Source organism: Anomalospiza imberbis, chromosome 11 (assembly GCF_031753505.1).
Source record: "Anomalospiza imberbis isolate Cuckoo-Finch-1a 21T00152 chromosome 11, ASM3175350v1, whole genome shotgun sequence".
NCBI classification, from domain to species: domain Eukaryota; kingdom Metazoa; phylum Chordata; class Aves; order Passeriformes; family Viduidae; genus Anomalospiza; species Anomalospiza imberbis.
This window is the reverse complement of record NC_089691.1, coordinates 4,055,442-4,081,992: the sequence shown is the minus strand read 5'-3', so window position 1 is coordinate 4,081,992 and position 26,551 is coordinate 4,055,442. Positions and strand designations below refer to the sequence as shown.

Here is a 26,551-nt window from a genome sequence, read left to right as displayed (position 1 = left end):
TATTAGTTTAGAAGGAGAGAAGCTGCAAACCATGAGGAGTCTGAGACAATCTGAATAAGCAAAGTGCTTCAGTTTTACAACAGCCAAAACTGAACTCTGTTGTACTGAGATAAAAATGAAACCAGGTAACTTGTTTTACCAATGTAGGGATGTCTTTGTAAAAAGCTGATAACTCATTAATGTGTTCTATTTCAATTAAAGCCTATTTTTTAGATATTTTTTTATCTGACAAGTCATGAGTTAAACTTTTAAACTTTAGCTGTTTTCCTTCTTGTTTTCCTTGTAAAGTTTTTCTTGCCTATGGGAACTTACACAGGAGTTACATGATAACACTAAGAATGGAGTAGTATTGCCAGGCCCTGCCTATAGAAAAGAAAAAATGTATCTGATTTGAGGTGTTTTTTCAAAGATATATAATGCCGTTAAGCCTCTATTAAGGCTCTAATGTCCAATACACCTAGACAGAGGGAGAGAACATTACAGTTAATTTACTCTTGTAAAATACCAGATTTTTTCTCTGTACACAACCAAAACACAACTATTTATCAGTCCTGTTGGGTTGTGATTTGGATTTAGTAGCCAGGCCCACATTTTCCTCAAGGCTCTAATTTACATCATCCAATTCAGATCTGTAGAAAGAAAACACCAGCGTGTTCCTTGAAAGAAATGTTATCCTCAAGCCTTACTCTCAAGTCAGGGGAACATAACTGTGTGGGACATAACAAACATGGGTGAAAGGCCATTTTTGTCCAGGCTCAGGGACAATTTCCCCTCTTCTGATGTAGGTGCTGGGGGGTGGAGGCTGGGGGAGAGTGTGACCATGCAGAACCTGTTGTGTTTGTGTCTTGCAGCAAGTCGCAGTCCTTGACCAACGCCTTCAGCTTCACAGAGTCCTCCTTCTTCAGGTCGTCCGTGAACGAAGACGAGGCCAAAGCTGAGACCATCCGGAACCTGAGGAAATCCTTTGCCAGTCTGTTTTCTGATTAGCCAGCTTCGTGTAGAGTCTGATGCCACCGTGAATGTCCCATAGGTTTTGTTCTCCCCGTGCCAGCACCCTTCTCTACTGTGCTCACTGTTGTACCAAGCAATATGTTAAACCTGCAGAAACACAAATAAATAGCAGGAGGACTTTGGTGAGGGAGATGCCACGCAGGAACACGTGAAAGCCCCTGGAAAGAAGGAAGGGTTCCATTGCTCCCACAGAATGTCTGATTCCAAGGTCCGTATCCATAGTAATTTTGTGGCCTTACTGTGACTGAAGTATATAATCCTATTTGAGACCCCTTTGTAGAATTGTGTTAATAAAGCATTGAGGAATGGGTTTCTCCTCTCTTTGCCCATTTCCAATGCATTGCAATGCATGTGTATTTCGTGTGTAAATGTTTTGTACTGCAGAAGTATAGTCTTGACTTGTTCTTGCCTCCTAGATTCAGGAGGCCATTCACACTGACATTCTTGTCAAGCCACATAAATAATGTGAGAAATTGAAGCAGTTTCTTCCTCCTTATCCAATCCTTCCATCAGCTGGTTGTGGACTTCTGATGTATTGCTGGGAGTTATCAGTACACTAAATGTCATAAATAGAGTGTATATGTACTACTGTATCTCCATATGTCTATTTAAAGAATTTATTTCCAAACTGTAACCATAACCGGGTTTAGTTGCAAAGAATATGCATGATGTTACCCTTATTTTTGTGAACACCTAATAAATGTAAAGTCCCATGCCTGATTTAAAAAAATGTCTTCTACAAAGCTTGTTTAGACATCAATATATATTGTCTATTTTGACTGATATCAAGAGGGTAGCTTTATGATTATAAAATATTTGGACACAAACTACAGCTGTAAGAAAATAAACTAGCACAATGAATTCCTTTGTTGAATCAGCATTATATTAAAAAAAACCCCTATAAATTGTAGGAATCACATTTACATTTTCTACTGAGTTGTGTGTTTAAAAAAAAAAATTCTAACTTGTGCAAACAGAAATTATCCTAGACTTTAAGGCAGTAGCAGCAGACTTTAACAGAAGTTATCCAAATCAAGCTGAAGAAGCTTGTTAGTAATCTCTATCCATTTCCAACTGATTTTCATGTCGTTCTGAATCTCTTATCATGAATTACACGCAATCCTTGCCAGGAAACAGTGCTAACAAAGGAAATAAGAAAAAAAAACTGAATAATATTAACATGGCCGAGGGAGAGAAAGAGCAACACCGTGGTCACGTAAAAACCCACTTGGATTTGTAGTGGGTTTGTAGAGGCAGCTCTGTTTGCCTCAGAAATGTTAGAGCCTATGGAGCCTGGGTAAATCACAAGCACCTTTCGGTGACACAAACCCTTTCAGCAGTGCCGGGCTCCTCTGGGTGCAGGGCCCGGGAGGCTGGCAGTGAGTGTGGAAACTTTGATGTGCAGAGGTGTCAGGGCTGGGCTCACACCGGAGCACTGGTGGCTCTGGCTGTCAGCAGGCTCGGGCAATGAGCTCAGCACACATTTCTCCTGGAAAGTGGGCAGCTCCGGGTCCCCCAGGAAGCACAGCTGGCCCTTGTGGGACTGACCACAACGACTGGGACCAGAGCTGAACAACCCTGCCTAGAACAAGGCCTGGGGTTAAGACCAAAATGAATTTTGGGGTGAGTTTGCAGCGATAGAAACGTTGGCTCACTGCCTTCAGTGAGATGGAATCTCAGCCCCTCATCTCTGGAGCAGCCCTTGGAGAAGCTCCCTGACTGACAATTCTCTTTTCTTGCAGGAGGAAGGCGCTGTGGACAGAAGCCTGTAGCTTAGCTGATGAATTCTGTGGCCGAACAGAATGCTGTAACTCTTTTTATTAGTTATTAGTTCATAAATATCAGCTAGACTTTGATTTTTTTAAGCTTTGTCCCCTTCCTGCCCCCACTGGATTGAAACACCCTCCATGAGGCTGCAACAACAACCTCGAGCACTTGGAGAGCCTTTCATGTCTGAGAAGCACTTTACTTCTAGATTAGAAAGATTAATCAAAGTTGCTAACGCAAATTAATTACTGCTACAGAGAAAGCATAGTAATTATGCATAGTTTGGCACGGTTCATGATTAGTACATGCCTGGTTTCAGCAATATTTAGTACAATATGAATTACAGGTACTTCATTAGTCCAGGCCCCAGATTTCGACTCGAGGCAAAGTTTCTTGCTCATATAAAAATTCCCTCCCACCTCTTCCTGGGAGAAAACGGGTTTCACTACAGCCTTTGTTTTACCATCTGGAAGACAAAAAAGAAAGAAAGGGGAGGGAAAAAGAAAAAAAAAAAAAAAAAGCCAGGGGGATGATGCAATCCAAGGTGCCTGGTGTTTCCTCCCACACAGAGCGCGGAACACGCTGCCTGCCCGCAGTGCCAGCGTGCCAAGGGGTGTCACACACAAGCTGCTGCACGCTCCTTCCCCGGGCTCTGCCTCTTGGCTAAGGCATTTCAATCTGAAGCACACCTCCGGAACAGAGCCAGGGGAATAAAGGAGTTTGTGTGGAGGGCTGTTCAAGCCTGGATTGTCTGTTTGGTCTCGCTTCTCAAAGTTGTGGTTCCACTTGGTGTGCACCCAGTTATCCCATGGGATGCTGGGGAGGGAATTCCAGCAGGAATTTGGGTGTCTGTGGGGGCTCATCTCCGTGAGCCCCAGCCTGGCAGCACTGTTCTGTTCTTCACTTGCACTTTGCCACACACAGGCAGCCCACGGTGCCACAGGTTTCTATGCACAGAACTCCATCTTTATTCATCTTTCACTCAGAAATCAGGAAAAAGCTACAAGATACATAAAGCTGCAAGAGCTACTAATCAAGTTTAGTCTTGAGATTGAGATGGAGCCGTTTTCTGACCATCAGGTCTGAAGCCAATTCAAAATGCTGAAGCAGATTTCAAGAGATTGTAATTATGGTCGAAGTGACTAATCCAGCTTTGAAACAACCACTAACTCTCCAGTAAAAATTAGTCAAAATAGTACTGAGGTACTTTGTAAACACTGTGTGTACTTTGCATACTTCCTAGCTGACAAAAACAAAGCCTCTTGTCGGAGCCAGCGCTGGCTCAATGAAGGGCTCACGTACAGGGAAGCTCCAGTTTAGGAAATTGGGGAAGGCTCTGCACTTGGCTGGGCACTCACAGGGCTCTTGCCACTCTTGGCTGAACACTACAAATACATTTCCTCTTGTCCACCAACAGCAGCTTCCAGCAGGGACACGGGGCTGGATGTGTCAGAAACCAGGATCCATCCAGGGCCTGAGGTGGGATCTGTGCCAGCCCCGGGCTGGATGGACAGGGGCATCCAAAGGGACACAGCTTGCCAGTGCTTGGGACTGAGTTTCCTTTTCTGGCTGGACACTCGGCAGTCTCATCCTCTGTGCACAGAATCCCAGAACACCCTGAGCTGCAAGAGACCCACAAGGATCATGAGTCCAACCCCTGGCCCTGCACAGACACCCCAACAATCCCACCCTGGCATCCCTGGCAGTGTTGATCCTGGAGCTCTGGCAGCCTCGGGGCCGTGCCCATTCCCTCGGCAGCCTGGGCAGTGCCCAGCACCCTCTGGGGAAGAACCTTTTCCTAATATCCAGCCCAGACCTCTCCTGGGTCCTGTCCCTGGTCACTATTCCAGGACTCAGAAGCAATTTGACTGTGCTCTGCATTTCTGCTCTCCTGGCACAGCAAAGCTGTTCAGCATGGCAGCGCTGCAAACAAAGAACCATTTGCAAATTTTGACCCTCAGCAGAGTTTGTTTTTCCACACCAAAAGTAGCTAGAAGTGATTTTGGACTCAGAGCAATTGAAGAGAGAATCTAAAGTGTCACAGCTGTCACCACAAATGGATTTGAGTTCTGAATGACAATACCTGTCTCCAACAAGGAAATGCTTTTTCTTAGACATGCACCCCTAAACAAGCAAAAAATGTTAAGGTCTTTTTAAAAATCTCCTATCAAAAGATTCAAAATAGGTACCTAAAAGTAGTGATTAGTTTTCCACATGCATATTCAGTTATTCAAATTAGCAGCCAAATTTGCAAAATGCCGTCAGTTTCCCTAATTCCTCCTCTTTTTTGAGGAAGAGCATTCCACCTTGAGATGACACTTAACATCTAATTTCATGAAACAGCGATTTACTCCTCCATAGCTAAATTAATGCAGCTCAAAAATTAAGTCAATAAAGATAATAAAATTAAACTTTTATTTTAAGGGAAAGAAATAATATTTCAAGTATTAAGTCAGTTCTTTAGATTTAAAATAAACCAAGAAGAACAACAGAAACAACATCCTCTGTTTCACATTAAGAAAGCCCAGGAGAGACATGTTTGGAAGTTTTTAATCACAAATTACAACACGAAAAAATTAGAAAGCGGATCAATTTACACAAAACAAAATAAAATTAACAGAATTTGTGTTTTTTACTGGGTCTGAAGTTGTAACTTCTTTTAGCTTCTTTTAGCAGTGGTATTGCTCAGCACTTCCAAGGGTGGATGTGGGGTTTAAAGACTGATCCACATCACATTATCCAACACTTGTGTTTCCCAGGACAAATTCTTTTTCAAGGCTTTATAACCTCTGAGGAATAACAATTTTTTTTTTTACCTAAAGACGAGATTTCCAGTCATTATTATTGCCTTGCACTGACCTGTACTTCCCAGCACCGCGAAGATAGTTACAGTAAGTAGTAAAAAATAAAAGCTGCTTGTGTTCTTCTATTGCTTTTATTTTTGCTAGGAATGAATTTTTAGTAAAAAATCATGCAGATTTATAAAGCACCTACACTGGCAATACAAAAGAACTGTTGTCTCTCCAGATGAGAAAGAAAAGAAACAAGTAGAGCGTGTGGGCCGCTATTTAACTATTTTTAGTTTTGGGAGCTACCTCTCAGAAGTCTGTTACAAGTGTTTGAGTGACAGGCACTTTTCAGAGGTGATGTAGTGAAAGGACTTAAAATTACCCAGCTGGATCTGCTCCATCAGTCAAAGAATGTCTGCAGTGCTGAAGAAACTCTGGATAGGACTGAACTTCAAATTAACCAGAGCTGGGCTTCCCTAGGGTGCCCCCCTGAAGAGGGGGTTCCATTTTCCTGTCACTCAGAGCAGTCAAGGTGATCCCCCAAAGAATTTGTGTGGATTAGCAGTTCTGTTTTAAGGAAAAGTAAGATGCTGATGCTTCTTTTCACATCAAATTTCACATCAAATTCTGCCACTGCAGGCTCCTTTTGTGGGGACTAGAGATACTGGGCAAAACTTCTTCAGGTAATCAAAGTGTGTGAGGAGGCATTTCTTTAATTCACACCTGCTGTAATAAAATGACACAGCCTCTCTCCTAAAATGCCTCCTCCCCTGAAATCAGGAGTGGTTTTAACACACAGAGAAAGCAGAGGGGGCAAAGCATCCTCACTCAGAGCAGGAGCTGTGAGCCAGCTCCTCTGCCAGGGAGCTGCAGCTGGAGCTGCTGTGCAGACCTCTGCAGCTGGGGATCATGGAAATCCTCCAGATGGGCCCTTTTTAAACAGGAGTTTTTTATCCTGACTCTATCATCAGTGAATTCTTCAGACTTTGGGCTGCTTCAAGCCCAACTCCTGCCTTTTCCCCCTCTTTCCTTGCTTTGCACTCCCAGTGCCAGGAGCGCGGGGAATCTTTAGGCAGGTTTTCCCCACCTACAATGATTTTTTACCTTCAGTCCCAAACTCCAGCGGCCTCACGCAGTGAGAAACAGGATGTGCCACTGCCACTGGAATTCAGAGTGCAAACAAACAGCGCTGCCAGGGTGACACATCAGCTCCCAGTCCACGGGAGATTTGCCTCACACAATAGATCCACCAAACAGCTCCCAGGGCCAGATTTCTAGCTTAAGAGAAAGGAAATGTTCCTTCCCTCCCCTCTCCTGGTGGGGAAATGGAAATTAGTCACTCCCTACCCACCAGCTGAACCAGGGCTAATTGCTACCTAGCAGTGATGGTAATTCGGAGCTGTGCTGAGCTGCTGCCCTCGTGTTTGTCCTGGTGACAATTCCAGTAAATTAACTGGCACTTTGGGCTGCAGGCGTCACCTCCCAGCTCCTGGGGAACAGGGGGTGTTTCCGCACGGGATGGATTCCACCTCTGTTGTTGTAACCACACAATCCCAGCCAAGCACTCCTCCTTTCACCCCCTGGAAATGGGAGCTGCTGTCTGCATCCAGCGTGCAGCGGGGTTTGCTCATCACCTGCCGGAGCTGTAACAAATTTGGGTGTATGCAGGAGAGCTGCCATTTAAATAAAGGCCTCTGCCCCACCTGCTGTGGGAATGTCTCTGAACTAGGATCAAGGAAGCATTCTTTTTTCTTATTTAGATGGTTTTTGTCTGTTTGCAAGTCATGACTGAATCTATTAAAGAAGCTGAAATGGCTCTTTCAAAAGCACGATGTCTCAATCCCTTCTCCCCTCAAAGCCAGGTTCACTTCCAGGTGAGCACCACACTCCAATAAATATTCCTTTCCTCACCTTTGTTCCAGGGTACATTTCTGAAGACATTAGCATTTTTCACGCCTTTTTTACTAGAAAGGGAAAGCATTTGTGTTGACTCTGGGCCACAGGAGCTGATGTAATTTCATGGCAAGAAGACTCCTGCTGCCCTTAAGAATGTCAGTACAAGTTCTGAACTGACTTACCCTCCTCTGGAATAATTATGCATTCCACTCTGGCACATTTGATCATGCAATTCTCCTGCTTTGTAGATTACATGTCTTGAGGAGGTACAAAAGGAAAGAGCAAAGACTGGTTTATTTCTATACCAGCACCTACCAAAATTATATACACAGACACACACCTCAAGTGGGACTTTTAAATGTAAAATTATGTGAGAATTTACAGACTTATTTAATATGTACATTAAATACAGGCATCCTTTCATGCAGCAAGGAGGTGCAAGCATCACTTGGGAGGAACACAGCGAGCAGGGGGAAAATACATTGTTAAATTACAATTGAACAAGCTGAAACTTGTTCAGGTTAAACAGCCCACCCTCAAACTGCAAAAAGCCAGATTTTGCCCTCGGCAGCTTCTGAAAAGCAAGCTGCCTTCAGTGGATTTGTGTGAATTTAACTGTCTAGAGTCTCCAGCCACATCAGAATCTGTCTCCCCGATGTGGGAGATAGCAGAGCCCAGCCGAGGAAGTCTTTGGAGAAGAGACCACTTGGCAATCCCACACTAAAAAAGGATTAAATGTGAGCACAGGACGCAGCTGGGCTCAGAGCTTGGATGGGCTGGGAGGGGTGTTCACAGCACACAGCTACAGTAAATGTCCCCACCAAGGAGGTTTTCGGGTGCTTTTCTCAGCTTACCCCTTGCTGACTACAGCAAAAGCCTAAAATTGGTTTAAAAAAAAAAACCAAATAAACAAAAAAAACCTCAAACCAAAACAAAAATAATCAACCCCCCAAAAAAGGTTTCCCCCCCAGCCAAAAAAAAAAGCCTTAACCAAAACAGGCAAACAAACAAACAAACAAACAAACCTAAAATGAAAAGAAAACTAACTGGAGGCTTAATTGGCCTCAGTTCTCTTTATAAATAGCAGACAATAAAGGCTGACTGAATAAAAGCTGAATTCAATTTGAATTCAGTTCTGACAAATGGGGACTAAAATACAATTATGTTCAGGGACACAGAGCAGGTCAGTTTTTAGGCTGAAGACTCAACAATGGTTGTTGGCAGAGCCAGCAGCAGCAGCACCCTGGGGAATGAATGGTTAAAGTCACTGGACACTTGTTCCTCAGGCCAAAGCCAGAAGAGGATTTTTGCTCTCCTCTTTCAGAGGTATTTTGCTGCATCCTCTTGAGATGGAGATAATTAAAATCATTTTTTTTCAGACCTTCAGCACATCATGCTAAACACTTGGCAGCAAGGGCACTCAGCTCAACCTAGTGGCACATAAAGGACTTAAATGTTTAATTTTTAACTCTCCTGGAACATGAATCCCACTATTAAAAAGTTCTACCTTGTTCTACAAAACACAAAGCTTTTTATTTACCCCAAAATATTCGCATAGACTGGTCAGTGATGCTGAGGTGCAAAGTCTCTGTGTGCTCCTGTGGGATGAGGGTGGGACATGGCTGATGTGCAAGGAAAATCTGTACCTAAAAACATTACAAAAAGACACACAAATGTCTTCAATTCTCATCTAATTCTGAGGTTCAGGTAAACCAACACATCTGTAGTAGGAGAGGAGGTAACTGGAGCACCTGTATTTGTATCTGAATCTTCCGTTTAAAATTTACACGTCAACCCAAAAGTCAGATTTTCTATGAATGGCTTCAATTTATGATGGGGCAGCACACAGTTTATATCCAAAAAATACAGCTCTTCCTTATTTTTAAGCTTCTTCTCCCAATTAACACACTAAAGACCACATTAATGAACATTTTAAAAGGTCAAAATTTCCATTAAGCTGAGAAATAGAGTGTTGAGCTGTTAACAGTGATGGATTTTGTGCTCCCTCACACAAATGGCTAACTGAGAATGAGTAGCAAGTTCAAGCTTGAAATGAATTTTTTTTAAGCCACCAGTACATAACACTAAACATGATTTAATAATGGAAAGACTGGCACAACCTTAAAGGAATCTCATCAAGTAGGTAAGGTATGCTTGTGACTTATAAAACAGTTGAATCGAGTCGGAACCATAATCCAGATTCTTTACATAATTATGGCAGGAGGGTGTGGAAGAAGGAATATCAATTATTTTTTAAACTGGAGAGCTTATAAAGTAAAACAAGCAATACATTGATCTCCCATTACCCTCAGCTCTCTTGAAAATGTAATTTTTCATTTACGTTCATGCTATAGCCAATTTAAAATCCAGCTTAACATTTTGCTAGCACTGAGGTAGAGTTTTTTTTGTTTTGCTTTTATTTTTTTGTTCTTGTTTTGTTGGTTTGGGGTTTTTTTGTTTTTTTTTTTTTTTTGTTTTTTTTTATGCAGAAATTAGAACAATTTTTATCACAATTCTCACCAGGTCAATCTTAACACTCTTGGGACAGTTTCTTCTCTCCTTAATCAAGCTGATCACAAAGTAAATGAAGCATCATTGCTGGTCCTCATTCCACTGGTAACAATACATTATTAGCTTAGTCACTCGCAGAAATGACTTAATTACAATGATACAATCTGATATTGTGGGCAAAATCAGAGAAGTGACTGAAAACAGTGAATTTGTTGTTTTACACTCAGTTAAACCGTAAATAATTTCTGCTACAACCCAGATCATTCTGTGCTGTTTGCAGCATCAAGAATCACACGTGCAAATATTGGAGTAGCAAATATTGGAGTAGCTTTTCCCGCTTGGAAGGGCTTTTGCTGTGGATTTCTGTGCACAGAAAAACACTGAGCCTTTCAAGATCTTGAACCCTTCTTGCTCGCGGTTGGGATGGGGGAATGGGGAGGCGCTGGGTGAGGCGTGGGGAGCAGAGAGCCCTGCTGGGATATTGGAACAAGAGGTGTGGCTGGATTAGGGCAGATCTGCCACTGATAGAGGCGGCCTTGCATCAGCTCCTGGCGCTCCTGCCGGGTGACTCAGCAATCCCCAGCAATCCCCAGCAATCCCCAGCAATCCATCCCCATCTCCTTCCCGCTTGCCAGATGCCAACCTCCACTGATGCTTTCTAGAATTCCCCAAAAAGGGAGCCCTGCAGCCCTGAGCAGGGCTCCAGCTCTCAGGAGCTGCTCCCCAGCCTTCATCCCCTCCGAGTGACCGCTGCCATCCCAGCCCAGGGTTTGCTCCCAGCAGAAATTGGTGTGCAGGGCTCAGCAGCTGCTCCTGCTGCAAGTCAGTGCAGCACAGCACAGGCAACTCGGATTTGGAACCAAAATTGAACTGGGAGAGCAAACATTCATGGTAATTCTGGTGATTCACCAGTCTTTTTTTTTTTTTTTTCCTCCCCCTGTGATTTTGGCATTCTCAAAAAAAACAGAATTTTGTGTATTCTGTGGAAGTCTGAAGAGAAAAGTAGAACACCTCATAAAATTCTCATTGATCAGGAGCCTGTGTTTTGGGTACTACAGCAAAGCACCGTGATTAACAAAATGAACTATGACAAATATTTAATTAAATTAGTAAAACACCTTTTTTATCCTCTCCTACTGCCATTAGAGATGGAATATTGAATGATATTGCCCATTGGGTGGACCCAGCAGGAGAATTCTGGGAGGTTTTCTGTTCTTCCCTCTAAGCAATGAGTTTGCACCCATCACTTTAAGCCAGCCCAAGTGAAAGTTACTGAGGCTGGGTTGCCAAAATTTCTTCTGAAACAGGATTATAGTTGTGCGGGGAAGTGGAAAAGGAATCCTTCTGTTCCTTTCCTCACAAGAAAGACTTGTGGAATGGGAGTACTTGTGGGTATTTGGGTTTGGTCTTCACAGAATTGGTCAGTTTGTGTAAGAAATAGCAGATGCAGGAAAATTTCTGCCTGATCCTGGCCTGCCATTGAGCACAAGACCAAACTTGAGGCAGCTCGTACCTGAATCTGGAGTTTGCCCACGTTTCTGCCTCACCTCTGAGTGCAGCTCAGGCTGGCACCTCTGATGTCAAATCTACAGCCCCCTCTGACTAAAACTGAGCCTTACTTTCCACGCTGTGCCTGCTTTCTAATATTTCAGTCACTTCCTTGAGCGCTGGCAGGAAGCAATAACAAGTCTGTGCATACTTCAGCAAGGTGTCACAAGGCTTGGATTTCATCATCACAATGTGACAGAGCAGACATTTCCTTTGGGCTGCCTGATGTTTAAACAGTGGCCTCCAAGAAGAGGAAAAATCTCAAAGTTACATTTCCAGTCAGGCTCATTCTTAGAACAGGACTCTGAAAAATCCTGAGTGATTACAAACATATGGGAATAAAATTGACATGGACAAGGAAAAAAACATTCATTTAAACCAATCAATCTTTGTCACTTATTATACAGTGTTCCAGAAAGTCTGCTTCTTCTCCTGAAATAGGAATTGCTTTTTCTAGGTTCTATTCATGAAGTTTAGGAAGGTTAGACTTTTGAAGTCTGCCCATTTCCTTTGCATTGAGATCGGTAAGTCTGGAAAAGGTGATGAAATGAAGATGAAGTCAAGAGCAACTTTTGTGCCCAGTTTGCACAATGCAGCTCCAAAATACAATCCATCACCTAATCCAGAAAATATATTTATGCCAGCTGTGGCTTTCAGCACCATGCCCTTCTGAATCAACATCCAAAGTGATTTAACAGCACAATTGATCAAAACCTCAGTTTTCACTGAGCTCCTGACACACGCACAAAAGGCCAAGTGATTTTCTGCTTATGTAGCTGATCTCACTGCAACAGTGTTGAAAGTGGTTTTGCAACAATTAAACTAATTTATGTCAGTTTTGGAGGCGTTGGTCACTTTTTTGGAGCAGAGTGGGCTTTGAGGAGGGTGGTTTACTCTGTGAGATATTGGCACCCAACCTGCTGCTAAGGCAAACATTTCCTATTCATAAAACCCAAACCAAAAGGAGTCCATTGCATTCACAAGCCAATCGCACTTTAATATCAATGAAGGCTAAAAATCCTGTGTGTGCTGTAAGGAGGATTCGAGCCAGAAAAGGCCATGGTGCTGCTGAATGGATTGCTGTCCAGCACAGGGATAATTTTCATTTTAAACAAGTGGCAGTGTGGGTTACTCTATTAACATTTCACAAGGTATACTCATAATGCAGGCAATACTCATTTCCCAAATGCAAATACTGTGTTCTGTAATTTTCAAGATCCAATGAGAATTTCAGGACTAAAGAGGACCCAAAAGACAGGAGCCTCCTTTGTGGTCAGCTCTCTTCTCTAACCCTTTTGCCAAAAGCTCCTGAAAAGCAGGTGACTCTGAGCAGGAAAAGTGGCACTGACATGAGCAGCACACCAGGACCCTCCTGGATTTGTTCTGTTGTGAAAGACACAAACCTCAGGGTTTGACCAAATACTGATCAGAGATCAAGGGGCTCTGGGACCCCCCAAGACAAGGCCTGGAGTGCAGCGGGTGAGCCCTGAGGGGAGGGGGGGACACCTAAACTGGGTCCCTTTGTGGCATCCTCATCCCAGAGAACAGCACAGGGCCCCAGGTCTAAGCAGATTTTCCTAAAATAAATTCAAAAATAAATAAGAATCAGTGTGAGGCGCTGTCTGAGGAAGGAAATATTTTCCAGCCTTATCTGTATATATTTATCTTATGTTATGTTTACCTGTATGTGTTTAGCAGCTCTGTGCACCTTAGCCCAAAACTGCTTTCTGGCCACCACGAGCATGGACAGCCCACATCAGCCTCTTGCCCCGCAGTGCACACAATATTTGTAATCCATCTGCCACTGCGCTCGGTGACCTGTGTTATTTCTTACTCCAGCTCACCAGCTTTTGGAACAGTGTACAGAAAATATGTGCCAAAACCTCACTTCAGCAGAAAAGGCCCAGCCTGTCCCTTCCCCAGAGCAGATTTGGTCAGGATGGATTTGCCGATTGCCATTTCACACTGGAGATGCTCTGGAATTCTCCTTTGGCTGCTGGCTTCCTGATATTCATAAAATTACTGTGGATTTGGAAGGGAAAACTCTCTGTGAAAGTTTCTGTAAAAACCCTGGGTCACAATATTATTTTTAAAAAATCAAAACAAAGAGAAGGGAAATTAGTAGGATACATTAATTAACTTGTCTGCTGCCTTATCCCTCCTGCAATGCACGGACCTCCTGGAAGTGCTGCTGCTTGTGTAGAATGAATGATTTGTCACTCCCCAGCTGCTGCAGCCATCCCACTGCTGGCTGGGCTCTTGGGAATGCATCCTTCACATACCCCTAGTTCCTGGCACTTCCATGAATCACCCAACTCCCAGGCATCACACCAGCCCAACGAGTGCCACCACACCCAGCCCCACCAACGTCAGGCAAACACCTCTTACAGTCTGTGTGATGCAAGCAGTGGGGAGATCAATTTTATTGATTTTGAGATGGCTGCGCACTAACTCGTTTGTCATTATTCGAACGAGTTTTCCACCTAGGGTTTGGATTTCAACTTGATATCTGTTACAGCGACTGCCTGTTATTATGCCAAAGCGTAAAATATTACAGAAAAAGGGAAATAGGTGCTTTTTAGAAGATCAGAACTGTGGATACATGGAGCACATGTCGACAAGACAGCTTTCAGTTCTCGTTTAGTTTTAAAACAAAGCTTCCTCTGAGTTAACACCGCGGCAGTCGCTGCTGTTGCATTTATTTCCTACGCTCGGTTTTGGTGCGCAAAAGTGAGGCAGCTCCTCGGTTTGGGAGAGGGATTTGTCCCCAGTTCCCACTGGATGGGATTTGTCCCCAATTCCCGCTGGCTGGGATTTGTCCCCAGTTCCCGCTGGCTGGGATTTGTCCCCAGTTCCCGGTGGATGGGATTTGTCCCCAGTTCCCACTGGATGGGATTTGTCCCCAATTCCCGCTGGCTGGGATTTGTCCCCAGTTCCCGCTGGGTGGGATTTGTCCCCAATTCCCGCTGGCTGGGATTTGTCCCCAATTCCTGCTGGGTGGGATTTTTCCCCAGTTCCCGCTGGATGGAATTTGTCCCCAATTCCCGCTGGGTGGGATTTGTCCCCAATTCTTGCTGGGTGGGATTTGTCCCCAATTCCCGCTGGCTGGGATTTGTCCCCAGTTCCCGCTGGGTGGGATTTGTCCCCAATTCCCGCTGGGTGGGATTTGTCCCCAATTCCCGCTGGGTGGGATTTGCCCCCAATTCTAGCTAGGTGGGATTTGTCCCCAATTCCCGCTGGGTGGGATTTGTCCCCAGTTCCCGGTGGATGGGATTTGTCCCCAGTTCCCGCTGGCTGGGATTTGTCCCCAATTCCCGGTGGATGGGATTTGTCCCCAGTTCCCGGTGGATGGGATTTGTCCCCAATTCCCGCTGTCTGGGATTTGTCCCCAGTTCCCGGTGGATGGGATTTGTCCCCAGTTCCCGGTGGATGGGATTTGTCCCCAGTTCCCGCTGGCTGGGATTTGTCCCCAGTTCCCGGTGGATGGGATTTGTCCCCAATTCCCGCTGGGTGGGATTTGTCCCCAATTCTTGCTGGGTGGGATTTGTCCCCAATTCCCGCTGGCTGGGATTTGTCCCCAATTCTTGCTGGGTGGGATTTGTCCCCAATTCCCGCTGGCTGGGATTTGTCCCCAGTTCTTGCTGGGTGGGATTTGTCTCCAGTTCCCACTGGGTGGGATTTGTCCCCAATTCCCGCTGGATGGGATTTGTCCCCAGTTCCTGCTGGCTGGGATTTGTCCCCAATTCCCGCTGGGTGGGATTTGCCCCCAATTCTAGCTAGGTGGGATTTGTCCCCAGTTCCCGCTGGCTGGGATTTGTCCCCAGTTCCCGCTGGCTGGGATTTGTCCCCAGTTCCCGCTGGCTGGGATTTGTCCCCAGTTCCCGCTGGGTGGGATTTGTCCCCAGTTCCCGCTGGCTGGGATTTGTCCCCAGTTCCCGCTGGCTGGGATTTGTCCCCAGTTCCCGCTGGCTGGGATTTGTCCCCAGTTCCCGCTGGGTGGGATTTGTCCCCAGTTCCCGGTGGATGGGATTTGTCCCCAGTTCCCGCTGGCTGGGATTTGTCCCCCGTTCCCGCTGGCTCCGAGGGGCGCGCGTGGCTCGGGCTGTCCGCGCGGCTCGGGCGCGCTCCCAGCCGTGCCCAGCAGGTGGCGCTGGCGCCCGCCCCGCGCGGCGCTCCCGGGGCCGCTCCTGGCGCCACCGGGGAGTGCCCGAACCGCACCCGAACCGCACCCGAACCGCATCCCGAACAGCATCCCGCATCCCGAACCGCACCCGAACCGCACCCGAACCGCATCCCGAACCGCATCCCGAACCGCATCCCGCATCCCGAACCGCATCCCGAACCGCACCCGAACCGCATCCCGAACCGCATCCCGCATCCCGAACCGCATCCGAACCGCACCCGAACCGCATCCCGAACCGCACCCGAACCGCATCCCGCATCCCGAACCGCATCCGAACCGCACCCGAACCGCACCAAACCGCATCCGAACCGCATCCGAACCGCACCCGAACCGCATCCCGCATCCCGAACCGCATCCGAACCGCACCAGAAACGCACCCAAAACGCACCTGAACCGCAGCCCGAACCTCAGCCCGCACAGCATCCCATATCCCGAACTTCATCCCGAACCGCATCCCCGAACCGCATCCGAACCGCACCTGGACTGCATCCGAAATCCCTCATCCCGAACCGCATCCCGCAACCCGAACCGCACTCCAGCCCGCATCCCGGGTCCCGCATCCGGCATCCCGAATTGCATCCCGACCGCATCCAGCCCCCCGCCAGGGCCGGTCCTGGCAGTGAGCAGGGAGTCACCGCACCCCGCGCCTCCCCGCATCCTGCGCCTCCCTGTATCCCACACCTCCCCGTATCCAGCTCTGCATCCCACCCCGCAACCCGCCTCGTGTCCCACCCCCATCCTGCCCTGCATCCAGCTCCACACCCCGTCCCGCACCCACCCCCATCCTACTCTGCATCCCACCCCACAGCCGGCTCCTCATCCCACCCCCATCCCGCTCCACATCCCACCCCATATCCCACCCTACATCCCAACACATATCCCACCCCACATCCCACCCCACATCCCAACACATATCCCACCCCACATCCCACCCCACATCCCAACACATATCCCACCCCACATCCCACCCCACATCCCAACACATATCCCACCCCACATCCCACCCCATATCCCAACACATATCCCACCCCATATCCCACCCCACATCCCACCCCACAGCCGGCTCCTCATCCCACCCCCATCCCGCTCCACATCCCACCCCATATCCCAACACATATCCCACCCCACATCCCACCCCACATCCCAACACATATCCCACCCCACATCCCACCCCACAGCCAGCTCCTCATCCCACCCCCATCCCGCCCCACATCCCACCCCACATCCCACCCCATATCCCACCCCACATCCCACCCCATATCCCACCCCACATCCCACCTCACATCCCACCCCACAGCCAGCTCCTCATCCCACCCCCATCTGCCCCCACATCCCTCCAATCCCTGTGCCCAGAGCCGCGGGGACATCTCAGGTTATCCTGGTGTCACACAGCAACAAACTCGTGTTAGTGCTTGCTCCAAACTCAATGCTGAGAGTCCCAGTGCTGTTAAAACTGAAAGAATGATCAAATTCAAACACAATTAATCATTTCCTCATTTTTCCTCTTTTGTTAAGACTCGGATTGGGCAGCCTTAGCTTGGAAACTTCCATGTACACTCAATAAGAAATCATATGAAAAGGGTGTGCAAAAAGAGGAAATAATAAGTAACAGAGAAGGCTACAAATAACTGAGTGACCTACAAAAATATTGCCAAATCATGCACCGTGTCTTACCTTTGATAACAAATTCCTTTTGAAAATGTTTGCATTATTTTAAAAGCCTACTGTAATACTGTAAAGGGAAAACCTTTAGGTAGAACTCTAAAAAAAAAAAAAAAAAAAAAAAAAAAACACCACACCCATCCAATTAAAAATTCCACATTCAGTTCTTTGGCTGAGTACAGGCACTCACCACATTTCACTTTCTTTATTGCAGCTGCAGGAAGGAGATTTTTGGGGCTGTTCCTCCGGCCCTGACCCAAATGCACCTCAGTGCCAATTCCCCCTGTTCACAACAGGGAGATGGAAGGGAAACGAGGGAGCAGAAAAGAGAAACAGGGATTGGGGTTTTTTCCACCCATGGGCTCTGAAACAGTTCTTGGCCACGCTACCTATAGGAAAGTTGCAACTGCAGTTAAACTCAGAGCTCTGGAGCATCCCAGCTAAAAGAAACAAACCCCACTTGTAGATCTTCTTCCCCGCAGTTTTGTCCATAGATTCTGTAATCCCTGCTTTAAAAGGATAAACACCTTCAGCACTGAGCCTTGTGCTCAGGGAATAACTCACCCCTGGGATGCAAGGCAGCTCAGAGCCCATGTGGCAGAGCAGGCCTGGGATTATCCCATTCTCACACAGAAATATTCCTGCCAGCAGTGACACGCTGAGCTGATTTATTCTCCACTGCAGCACTGCTCATCAGGGACTGGGCTTAAACTGCGAGTACTTCAGCAATGCACATGTTGTGTTTTAACAAAATACTATCCAAAAAATTAAATAAATATAACTGAATATCCACCTGATATTTAGGTTCTTTTGAGCATATAGAGCTTGAACATCATCGCATGTTTTCCTTTCCTTTCTAAAACTAAACTACAGCTGAGTACATATCAAAAGACAAAATATTTTTGTATTCCATGTGTCTTGAAAAGAGCATAATCCAGCCAATCCCATCACTAATGGAGGAAGTGTTAATGGAGAATCGGTTTGCTCTGTCCTGAAGAGCTCAAATGCCTGTCTTTTGTGCTTCAATACGCACTGGGGTGTCAGAAAACCCACATGGAATTTGCAGAACAAACCAGCAACTGTGTTTAAAACCACCAGTGCTTGCAAGAATAAAAAAGTAGGATACATTTCGAGTATTTTCGCCCAAAAGTTCACATTAAAAAATTAAGATACCAATATTTGATTTCAAGCTCTGGCATTCCTTGCCCTCCTCCCTCCAGCAGGAGTTAGAGCGACCAGCAGGAGCTGCAAGGCAGTTTGATCTTTGTTACATTGGGACTACAGAATCCAAGCAGCTTTTTTACAAGGCATCGTAATTGTTTGTACTTGCAAAACTGGATTAAGAAATCAGTGCTATTCTTAAAACACATTTATCACATACATACAAAAGTCAGCATATTTCCACTCGGAGCACAGCCCCAGCCAACCAGAGAGAGTTCCCGTGTTCCGCCCACGCTCGTTCTCTCATCCTCCCCTTCCCCAGAGCAATCCTGCATCTGGCCACTCCAGCCTGGAACAGTCCCCCGAGCCCCAGCAGGGCACACCTGCCCCAGGCTGGCCCTGTGCCCCTCCCTGGGCTCTGCTGGCGCTGCCACCCAGCCCGGCTCCCCGGGGTGGCGGCCGGCAGTTCTGGATAGAGGAGCTGAAGTTATGGAAGGATCCCGAGGTGTGGAAGGCACAACCCCTCTTCTCTTCCAAAGGCACTGGGAATTTCAAGCAGTCCTGCACAGGGTAACTGAGATGAGGAAAAAAAATGGGGTTCTATAGGGAGTGTCACTAGGACACCCCTTCTATAACCCCATTATCACAGGATTTTTAAGTTCGGGGCTTTACTGAACTTCTCAAAGTTTTACAAAACACATTTTCCTGTTATTTAAATCTATTTGTTCTTCGACTGAAGCTTAATTTAAAAAACATGTCTTTTGAGCTGAGTGCAAGTCTGACTAATTCTGTTATAAATGCTGCTGAAGATGAACAAAACTAACACTATAATTGAAAAAAATACCCAGAAAAGGCCTCATGCCTGCAGAACAGCCACACGCAGGCTGCTGCCCAAGCTGTGAGAGCGCAGCTCTCCTTTTGGTAACTGACTCAAAATCAACACCCATCCTGCTAAAATCCGTACCAGATATAGGGAACTCTAATGACAGAATCCAGAAGATGGAGTTCCTCCACTCATCTGTTTTCTCTTTCTGTTTCTTTCTCATGTGTGTGGCTCCTCTGTTTCACTTTCCCAATGAAGTGTCCTTGTTTCCATTTTATCCCTCCAGCCCTTTCCTGATTCCCTCTCCCTTACAGCACAAACCAAGTCCTTCAGCACTTTTATCTCTGTCGTGTTTCTTCTCGAAGGAGTTGGTCTCCAGCCCAGCCTCAGTGGTAGCTCTGCCATTCTTTCCCCACTCTCCAGGGAAAAGGAGAAAAAAATACCATGGATATCATCCTTGCTTCTCACCTCAACCCCTGTGTCCTTCTCCCATGCAAGAAAAGCATTTTTGGGAAGCGGAAGAACCAGCAGAACCTGGAGTAGCAGTCCTGTACATTCTGGTTAATTCTCTTGGCTGTTTCACACTTCCAGAAAGGTCTCATGGGTATTCCCAGTCATGTTAGAATTTCTGTTACTGATATTAAATAAGCAGTATTATAACTTGGGAACCAAAGCTGCAGAAAATTACATTTTTATTTGTTATTTTCAGTTCAGGAATGTCTGTTTTCCAGACATACTCTGCCTATAAGCAAGATGTCCTCATGTTTCCATAGGCACTCAGGGCACCCTCTATTTTAAATGGCATTTCTTGCTACCTGCAGAGCAGCTTGAGAATCGAGATGCCCACTGTTTCCTTTCTCCTTAAATATTTGCATTGCATCCTTCTTTTTTCTCTTTATATAACCTCCTTGAACAAGAAAAGTCATTCTAGACCCCCACTGTCCAAGAAGAGACGACATTTTCTCGAATGAAACTTCATGGCAGCCAAGAAGTGTTGTTCTGCCCCTGTGGCTGGCCAGGGCTGCTGTGCAGCCTTACCTACATCCCACCAGTGCCAGAGAAGGAAATGGATTTTTTTCCCCTCTTGGCAACTCCTGGGGAGGTTCACTATTGTGTTCTGGGAGTCCTCGTCCTCAAAGGCTATTGTGAAAACTGTAGTAAACAGAACTTGCAGCACCAGGATGCAAGGAACAGGATCCAAGGCTGGGAGCACGTGCCAAGAGTGGATGTGACCGCTGCCCCATTCAGCGGGGATGGTACAGCACTTCATCCCAGCTGCTGCTTTTAGCACATTCCCCAACCAGGGGGACAAAGGTGGCAATCACTGACGAGCCCGCCTGCACAAAACAGCACCAGGATGTCGAAAAAATTTCCTTCCCATCAGCGAGGGAAGAATGGATCTCAGCTGCAGGCAGGGGCTGCAGCTCCCTTTGTGGCAGCAGATTTCCATGAGCCGCTGCGCAGCCCCACGGTTACGGCAACGGAGCTGATGACAACGGGGAATTTGGCCCAGGGATTGCAGCTGAAATGCTCAGAGAGTTCCAATCAGTGTCTGCTGTTTGGCACAGCGTGTGATGTCAGACAGGCCAAACGGTTCACATTTATAGAGAACCAGAGAAGGAGCAGAAAGTGGTGAATCTGGATGTTCAGGGAGGTGAGATTAAATAGAGTTACACGGAATGAAACTATAATGCAGGAGTTGTATTGCATACTGAATGAAATAAAATTTTTATAATAAACAAATTGAAAAATAATAAAATAAAAGGAATTATTCATTTTATATTTATGTTTATTGAATTATTTATTATTTTATAATAAATAAATTGAAAAATAAAAAAATAAACTGAACTATCTTATTTTATATTTATTTATATTTATTGAAGTATTTATTATTTTATAGTAAATAAATTGAAAAAAATAAATATTGTAAAATGAATAACATAAATAAAATACTGTAAGAGCTTTGAAGCCAAGTCTTCTCTGTTAAGTTTGCTGTGGAGATAGCGATGTTCTTGTACATTCAGGAAGGAATGAAGGAAATATAATGATAAACTTAATGTTTAGGGAAAGATTAAACGGATTTTGCTAATAATGAAATTATTCAGCATAGAGGAAAGAATGGATGAAAGCAACTCCAGATGAAGGCAAATAATTGCATGGTACTACCAATCTTCAACACTCAGACACATAAAGAAATAAACTGGGGGTGTTAAAGACAGAAAAGGTTTGGTCTGATTTGATCCCAGTCAATTGACCTTTACCTTCTGGGGTCACTCCAAGTCCCTGGTGTCTCCAGGCCATTCCAAAGCTGTAAATTGCTTTTACTTTCTTCCAGCCCAGCTCCCCACACACTGTCAGTTCCCCTTAGGTTGTACCAACAGCCCTCCAGTGGCCTTTGCAACGTAGAAGCCTATTTAAATTGCTAATTAATTCAGGAAAAAAATCACCTGTTTTCGCTAACATTTCATCACTTCTTGTATCGCTGTTAATTGGATTCTTCGGTGGTGTTGAAACCAAACCTAAAGAAGCTGCTTGCCATGTCTGAAAGGCCATTCTGGCACAAAACAGAACCCTGCATCCATCAAAATCTTTCTGATCATGCAAAAGGTTCTGTGCAGAAAGATGCCAGGGCCTTTTCTCAGTGAAACACTTCACCAGGAGCCACAGCAAAGGAGCCCAGCAGAAATATCTGGCACAGTAATCAGGGAGAACAGATAACAGAAGAGTCAGGGAGAAGATGCCCACAAGGAGGACAAGTTGAGGGGCATTTTCAGACATAAATTAACCCTTGAGCAAAACAAGTGTGTACAGAGCATCTTTTAGAACTTCACACCTCTGTGGAGGCTGCTTCTCTCACCCCATGAGTTTGTCACTTCCTAGCACTTTCCTCGCCCTCAGGAAGGAATCATGTGCTGGATTCCAAGAAAAAGCTGCTTCACAGTTCCCATTCTTGAAGGCATTTTTCTTCTGTACAAAAGAAGTGGTTTGGGTTTTAGCAGGAATGGATTTTTCTGTCTGCACGCCAGATTTCATCCAGGCAGTTTTTGCACAGGAGTCTGAAAGAGCTTTTCAGGCTTGGGAAAGCAAAGCTGAAGAAAACATTTCCATTTGTTATTTTCAGTTCAGGAATGTCTGTTTTCCACGGTGGGCTGCAGATCACCCACCAAAACAGAGAGCTGGGGCAAAGAACCCCCCAGAGCCTGCTCACACTTCTGAGAAAAAGAGCAAGGGTCGAAATCCTGCTCATCTCTCTGTCAGAAATGAGCTGAAGCCCTGATTCCTGCAGTCCTTGACACCCAAATCACCACATAAATAGAATTTGTTCCATGGTAGTGACAGCAGACATGTGTCAGCATGTGTGGCACTGGGGGACAAGTACTGATGCTACAATTTTTTTTTTTTAATTGACAGAAAATACAGAAGAGCTTTGCTGACAGAAAACTTTTATAGCATCAAAAATCCAGCTTTATCCTTCAGCTCTGTCCTTTAAGGAAATCCCTGAAAAAGTCAAATCACCTTGCTGGTTTAAGGAGCTAAATAAACAACAAAAGCCAATAATTTGTGGAAATGTCTTTATTCTCTTGTATTCCAGGGATAACTAAAGCCACTTGGCAAAAGGAATTTCCCAAATTCTGCTTTTTGCAGAAAACATTCTTGAAACTTTGGCTATGGCAATGCTTTAAAAATTACCCCCAGCCTAATTAACATCTGCTTCAGGAGGTGAAGTTATTGCAGAGTCATTTATCTACCCCAAGGATCTTGTACACGATTGAGTAGATTTTTAATGTTTAACATTTCTGCCCATAAACCACCAATGAGAGCCACTCACCGAAGGTTGCATGTAATGGGTAATTCAGGGCTGTGTTCCTCATCAACATTTCTCACTAATTCCAGCTTTTCTACTCACAGGAGAGGTAACAGAACCCATGACTTTTAGAAAAGCTCAAAGAAGACTTAGAAATTTTAGCACCAGAAGACCAACAACAGCAACAAAAATATTAAAAAATAAATATTAAAAACCAAATTGGATATTCAATAACTGAGAAAACTCTTTCTGCAAAAGGCCTGATGTGAATGGTCTCAGGTGCAGCACGTTTATTAGGAAATAAATCTGGAAATATGTTTTGGAAAGGTCCTCTCCAAAATGCAGCTTTCCCCACCTGCAGCCTGGCTTTTCTGAGACATGGCTGGTTTGAAGGCGACAGCCAAATCTTCTGCTTCCCTCATTTTTTAGGGGAATTATTCCTCTATCAGGGGAATTTCGTTTCCCACTGTTAGACTGGCCAGTTGCTTAGCAGGAGAAATGGAACTTTGGGGCACATGGCACAGGATGCACCCTTCAGGCAGGGAATAAATTCCAGAAGCGGAGAAGATTCATTTCTCTCAGCTCAGGCAAACTGCAGCACATCCATGGGTGTCTCTAGCGCTCAGAAAGTCCAGGTTTCACTAAGGCTGATTTCAAATTTAAGAGATCTGAAGTCAACTCTTCAATTAACTTTGGCTTTTCCTAACGTTCTTATTATGCAAATCAATCTAAAGCCTTCGGAAGGACTTTTTGATCATTCTTCTGCCTCTTGCTTCAGTTTTGGTTTGGTGTTTGGGAGTTTTGTTGCTATTGTAGAGTAAGGAAGTATTTCTTCTACCTGGTTTGTGTAGAAAAAAAACGAGTAAAAGGAGGATTTTAATAATCTTGGGGGCTGTTGATGTTTCTGCAGCTGAAATCCAACAGGTAAAAGGTGATGGTTGAGCAAATCAAAGATCCCAAAACAATTTTGTAGTCCTGTCTCACTTAAAAGGGATTTTAAGCCTGGCTTAGGTCCAGGGCAACTCTCTACCTTTGAGTCACACATTTGAATTTGAAATGAGTGCTGGGGAAGTTTTATAATTTATTTAAATGGCCATTCAGAAGAGCTTCAGCACCAGCTCAATGGCTGTTATTTGAGCTTAAGGGGAACAGATAATTGGCTTCTGGAAAAGCAGAGCTGTGGGAAAGTGGGAAGGAAAAGTGTAGCTAGAAGCCAACAACACTCCAGAAAAAACATCTATAAAACAGGGTTTAGACACGTGAGGGAATAATTATCACATATAGTCTTATAAATAACTTGACCAGGTATTGGGGAAACACAAATATAAAATACTTATATAATTATTTTTAAAATATGGACAAATAACACAGACAGAAAAAGGTGAATTTAACAAGTGGATTTGCTTCCATACCCACAAATCTCAGACCAGCTTTTGCACATTCCTACTCTCACCTGGCTAATAGAAATCATTATTTATTTTCTCAATTTAAGTGGTTTCAGAGTATTAGAGAACCAAATAAATGTCTCTGGGAAATAAGTTTTACTGCTGTCTGTTTGAAAAAAAATAAACCAGATCTTTTTATAAGAACTGTTTCTCAAAAATACAAACATTAATTTAAAGTTTGAGACCATTTAAAAACCTGAGCTGGTAAATGGATCAGGCCATCAGAGATCACATCACACAAGCTAAAAATAGGAATATTATAAGATAAAAACAGCTGAGGTAAAATATCAATGGAGCTGAAATTTCCAACATCACAGAAAAATCAATTAAGTTAAAAATGAATAAATGAATATGAATATGAATGAATGTGAATCTAGTTTTGTGAATAAAACTCCAGACAAAACCAGCCTGGATCTCTATGATGAGTAAACAGGAAACTGGAACTGGAGAGTACAGAATGGAAGGAGGCCGCTGCCATAGGTGAAAAAAACCCAAGATTTTTCTTTCTTCTAAGCTAATAATAACAGGTTTAATAACTCAGTTCCAAGGAACAGGCTGAATTCTTAAAACCAATAACTTTTATCCCAATTCCTAGTAATTTTCTGGACGTATATCTACAGGCAATTTTGTTATCTCTTTTGTTCTCCTGATCTTAATAGAAGTTAAAATCCTGCAGCAGTCCTGCTCTGCATTAATGTATGGGATATTAAATCTGAAATTCTGCTTTTCACTTCTTGGGTGTTTATTGTTATGCTTTTTGTATGCCATTACAAACCATGTGAATCCTTGTTGTTTTATCCTGCCTGCAAAAATGTCCTTGAAGAGCACAGCTGCCCAAGTCCCAGTGCACAAAAGGCCATTTTCCCCCAAAAATCTTTCCTGTTGCAACTTCCCTCTCCTCTCAGTAGTGACCCATCTATTTCTAGGAGTGAAAGTGAGAACTACCCCCAGTGAGCTGAAACTTCAGTGGTCTGGCTGGAAGAAAAAGCTGTACATTTTTTTTCCACTCATATTTCAAGAGATGTTTGCTCTCTGGAGGCAGGTGTAAATCATCCTTGGAAAAAAACCCCAAAATTATGGAAAAGCAGCTGTTACCAAAAAAGTGACTTCAATTGCGACCTAATTGGAATTGTCACACTCTGAGGAGAGGGGTTGTGATAAGATAATCTTGGTTTCTGATACACTTTATTAGCTGTATTTTATCCTTTAAGAAAACAGTTTTTCAGCGATTTATGACAGAAGTTGAATTACCTGCAAAGTCTATTTAGAGAAAAAAAATTCAGCAAAGGGCCAAACTCCACACAACAAAAAAAGGTTTTTACAAGTGGATAGTTTGTTACTGAGCATATTTGAGCAGGAATAAATCAAATGCACAATAAATTATAATATACCATAATATTATTATAATAGGTATAATATAACCTATTATATACTATAATATAAAGTCTCATAGACTTGCCCAATAGAATCTAATTTTCTGTGCTACCATTCTACCCCTAGTTTTGCACTTTGCTTCCACGGGTTTGGCTCCAGGGGCAAAGAGCTGTGCACAGCGACCAGGACCAAATCTCCACCATTTTCAAATAAAAGCAGGGAAGTTGATATTAAATTTACTTTAGCTCACTGAAAGAACAGTGGGTTGCCAGGTTCTGCTCCATGGTGTACTGAACTGCTACATTTTATTATTTATTGCTTTATGTAAAACTCAAATACCAGAAATCAGCACAACGTCCTCTGTAAATTCCCGGAATTGATTGTTTTGCTCACACAACTACAGGGGAAGAAAAGACTGCTAATGAAGTTCACAGAGAAAAAACTTCTGTAGAAAAAATGAGTTTGATGACATCTGCTCCACGTCCCTTAGAAGGGATGCTTCTATATTAACTTATGCAAATAAAACTAAACATTCTGCAGTATGCAAATGAGCCATTAATAAAAAATTACCATACC

General features: G+C 44.5%; 1 protein-coding gene across 1 annotated transcript in view; it reads left to right on the top strand.

The window, feature by feature from the left end:
- SYN2 (synapsin II) overlaps positions 1-1,872 on the top strand; it is a 165,850-nt gene extending 163,978 nt beyond the window's left edge. The window contains exon 13 of the mRNA XM_068201492.1: positions 852-1,872. Within this exon, the coding sequence (XP_068057593.1) occupies positions 852-987 (136 nt within the window). The 3' untranslated portion in view covers positions 988-1,872. The remainder of the gene's footprint in view (positions 1-851) is intronic.
- The last annotated feature ends 24,679 nt before the right edge of the window (positions 1,873-26,551 follow it).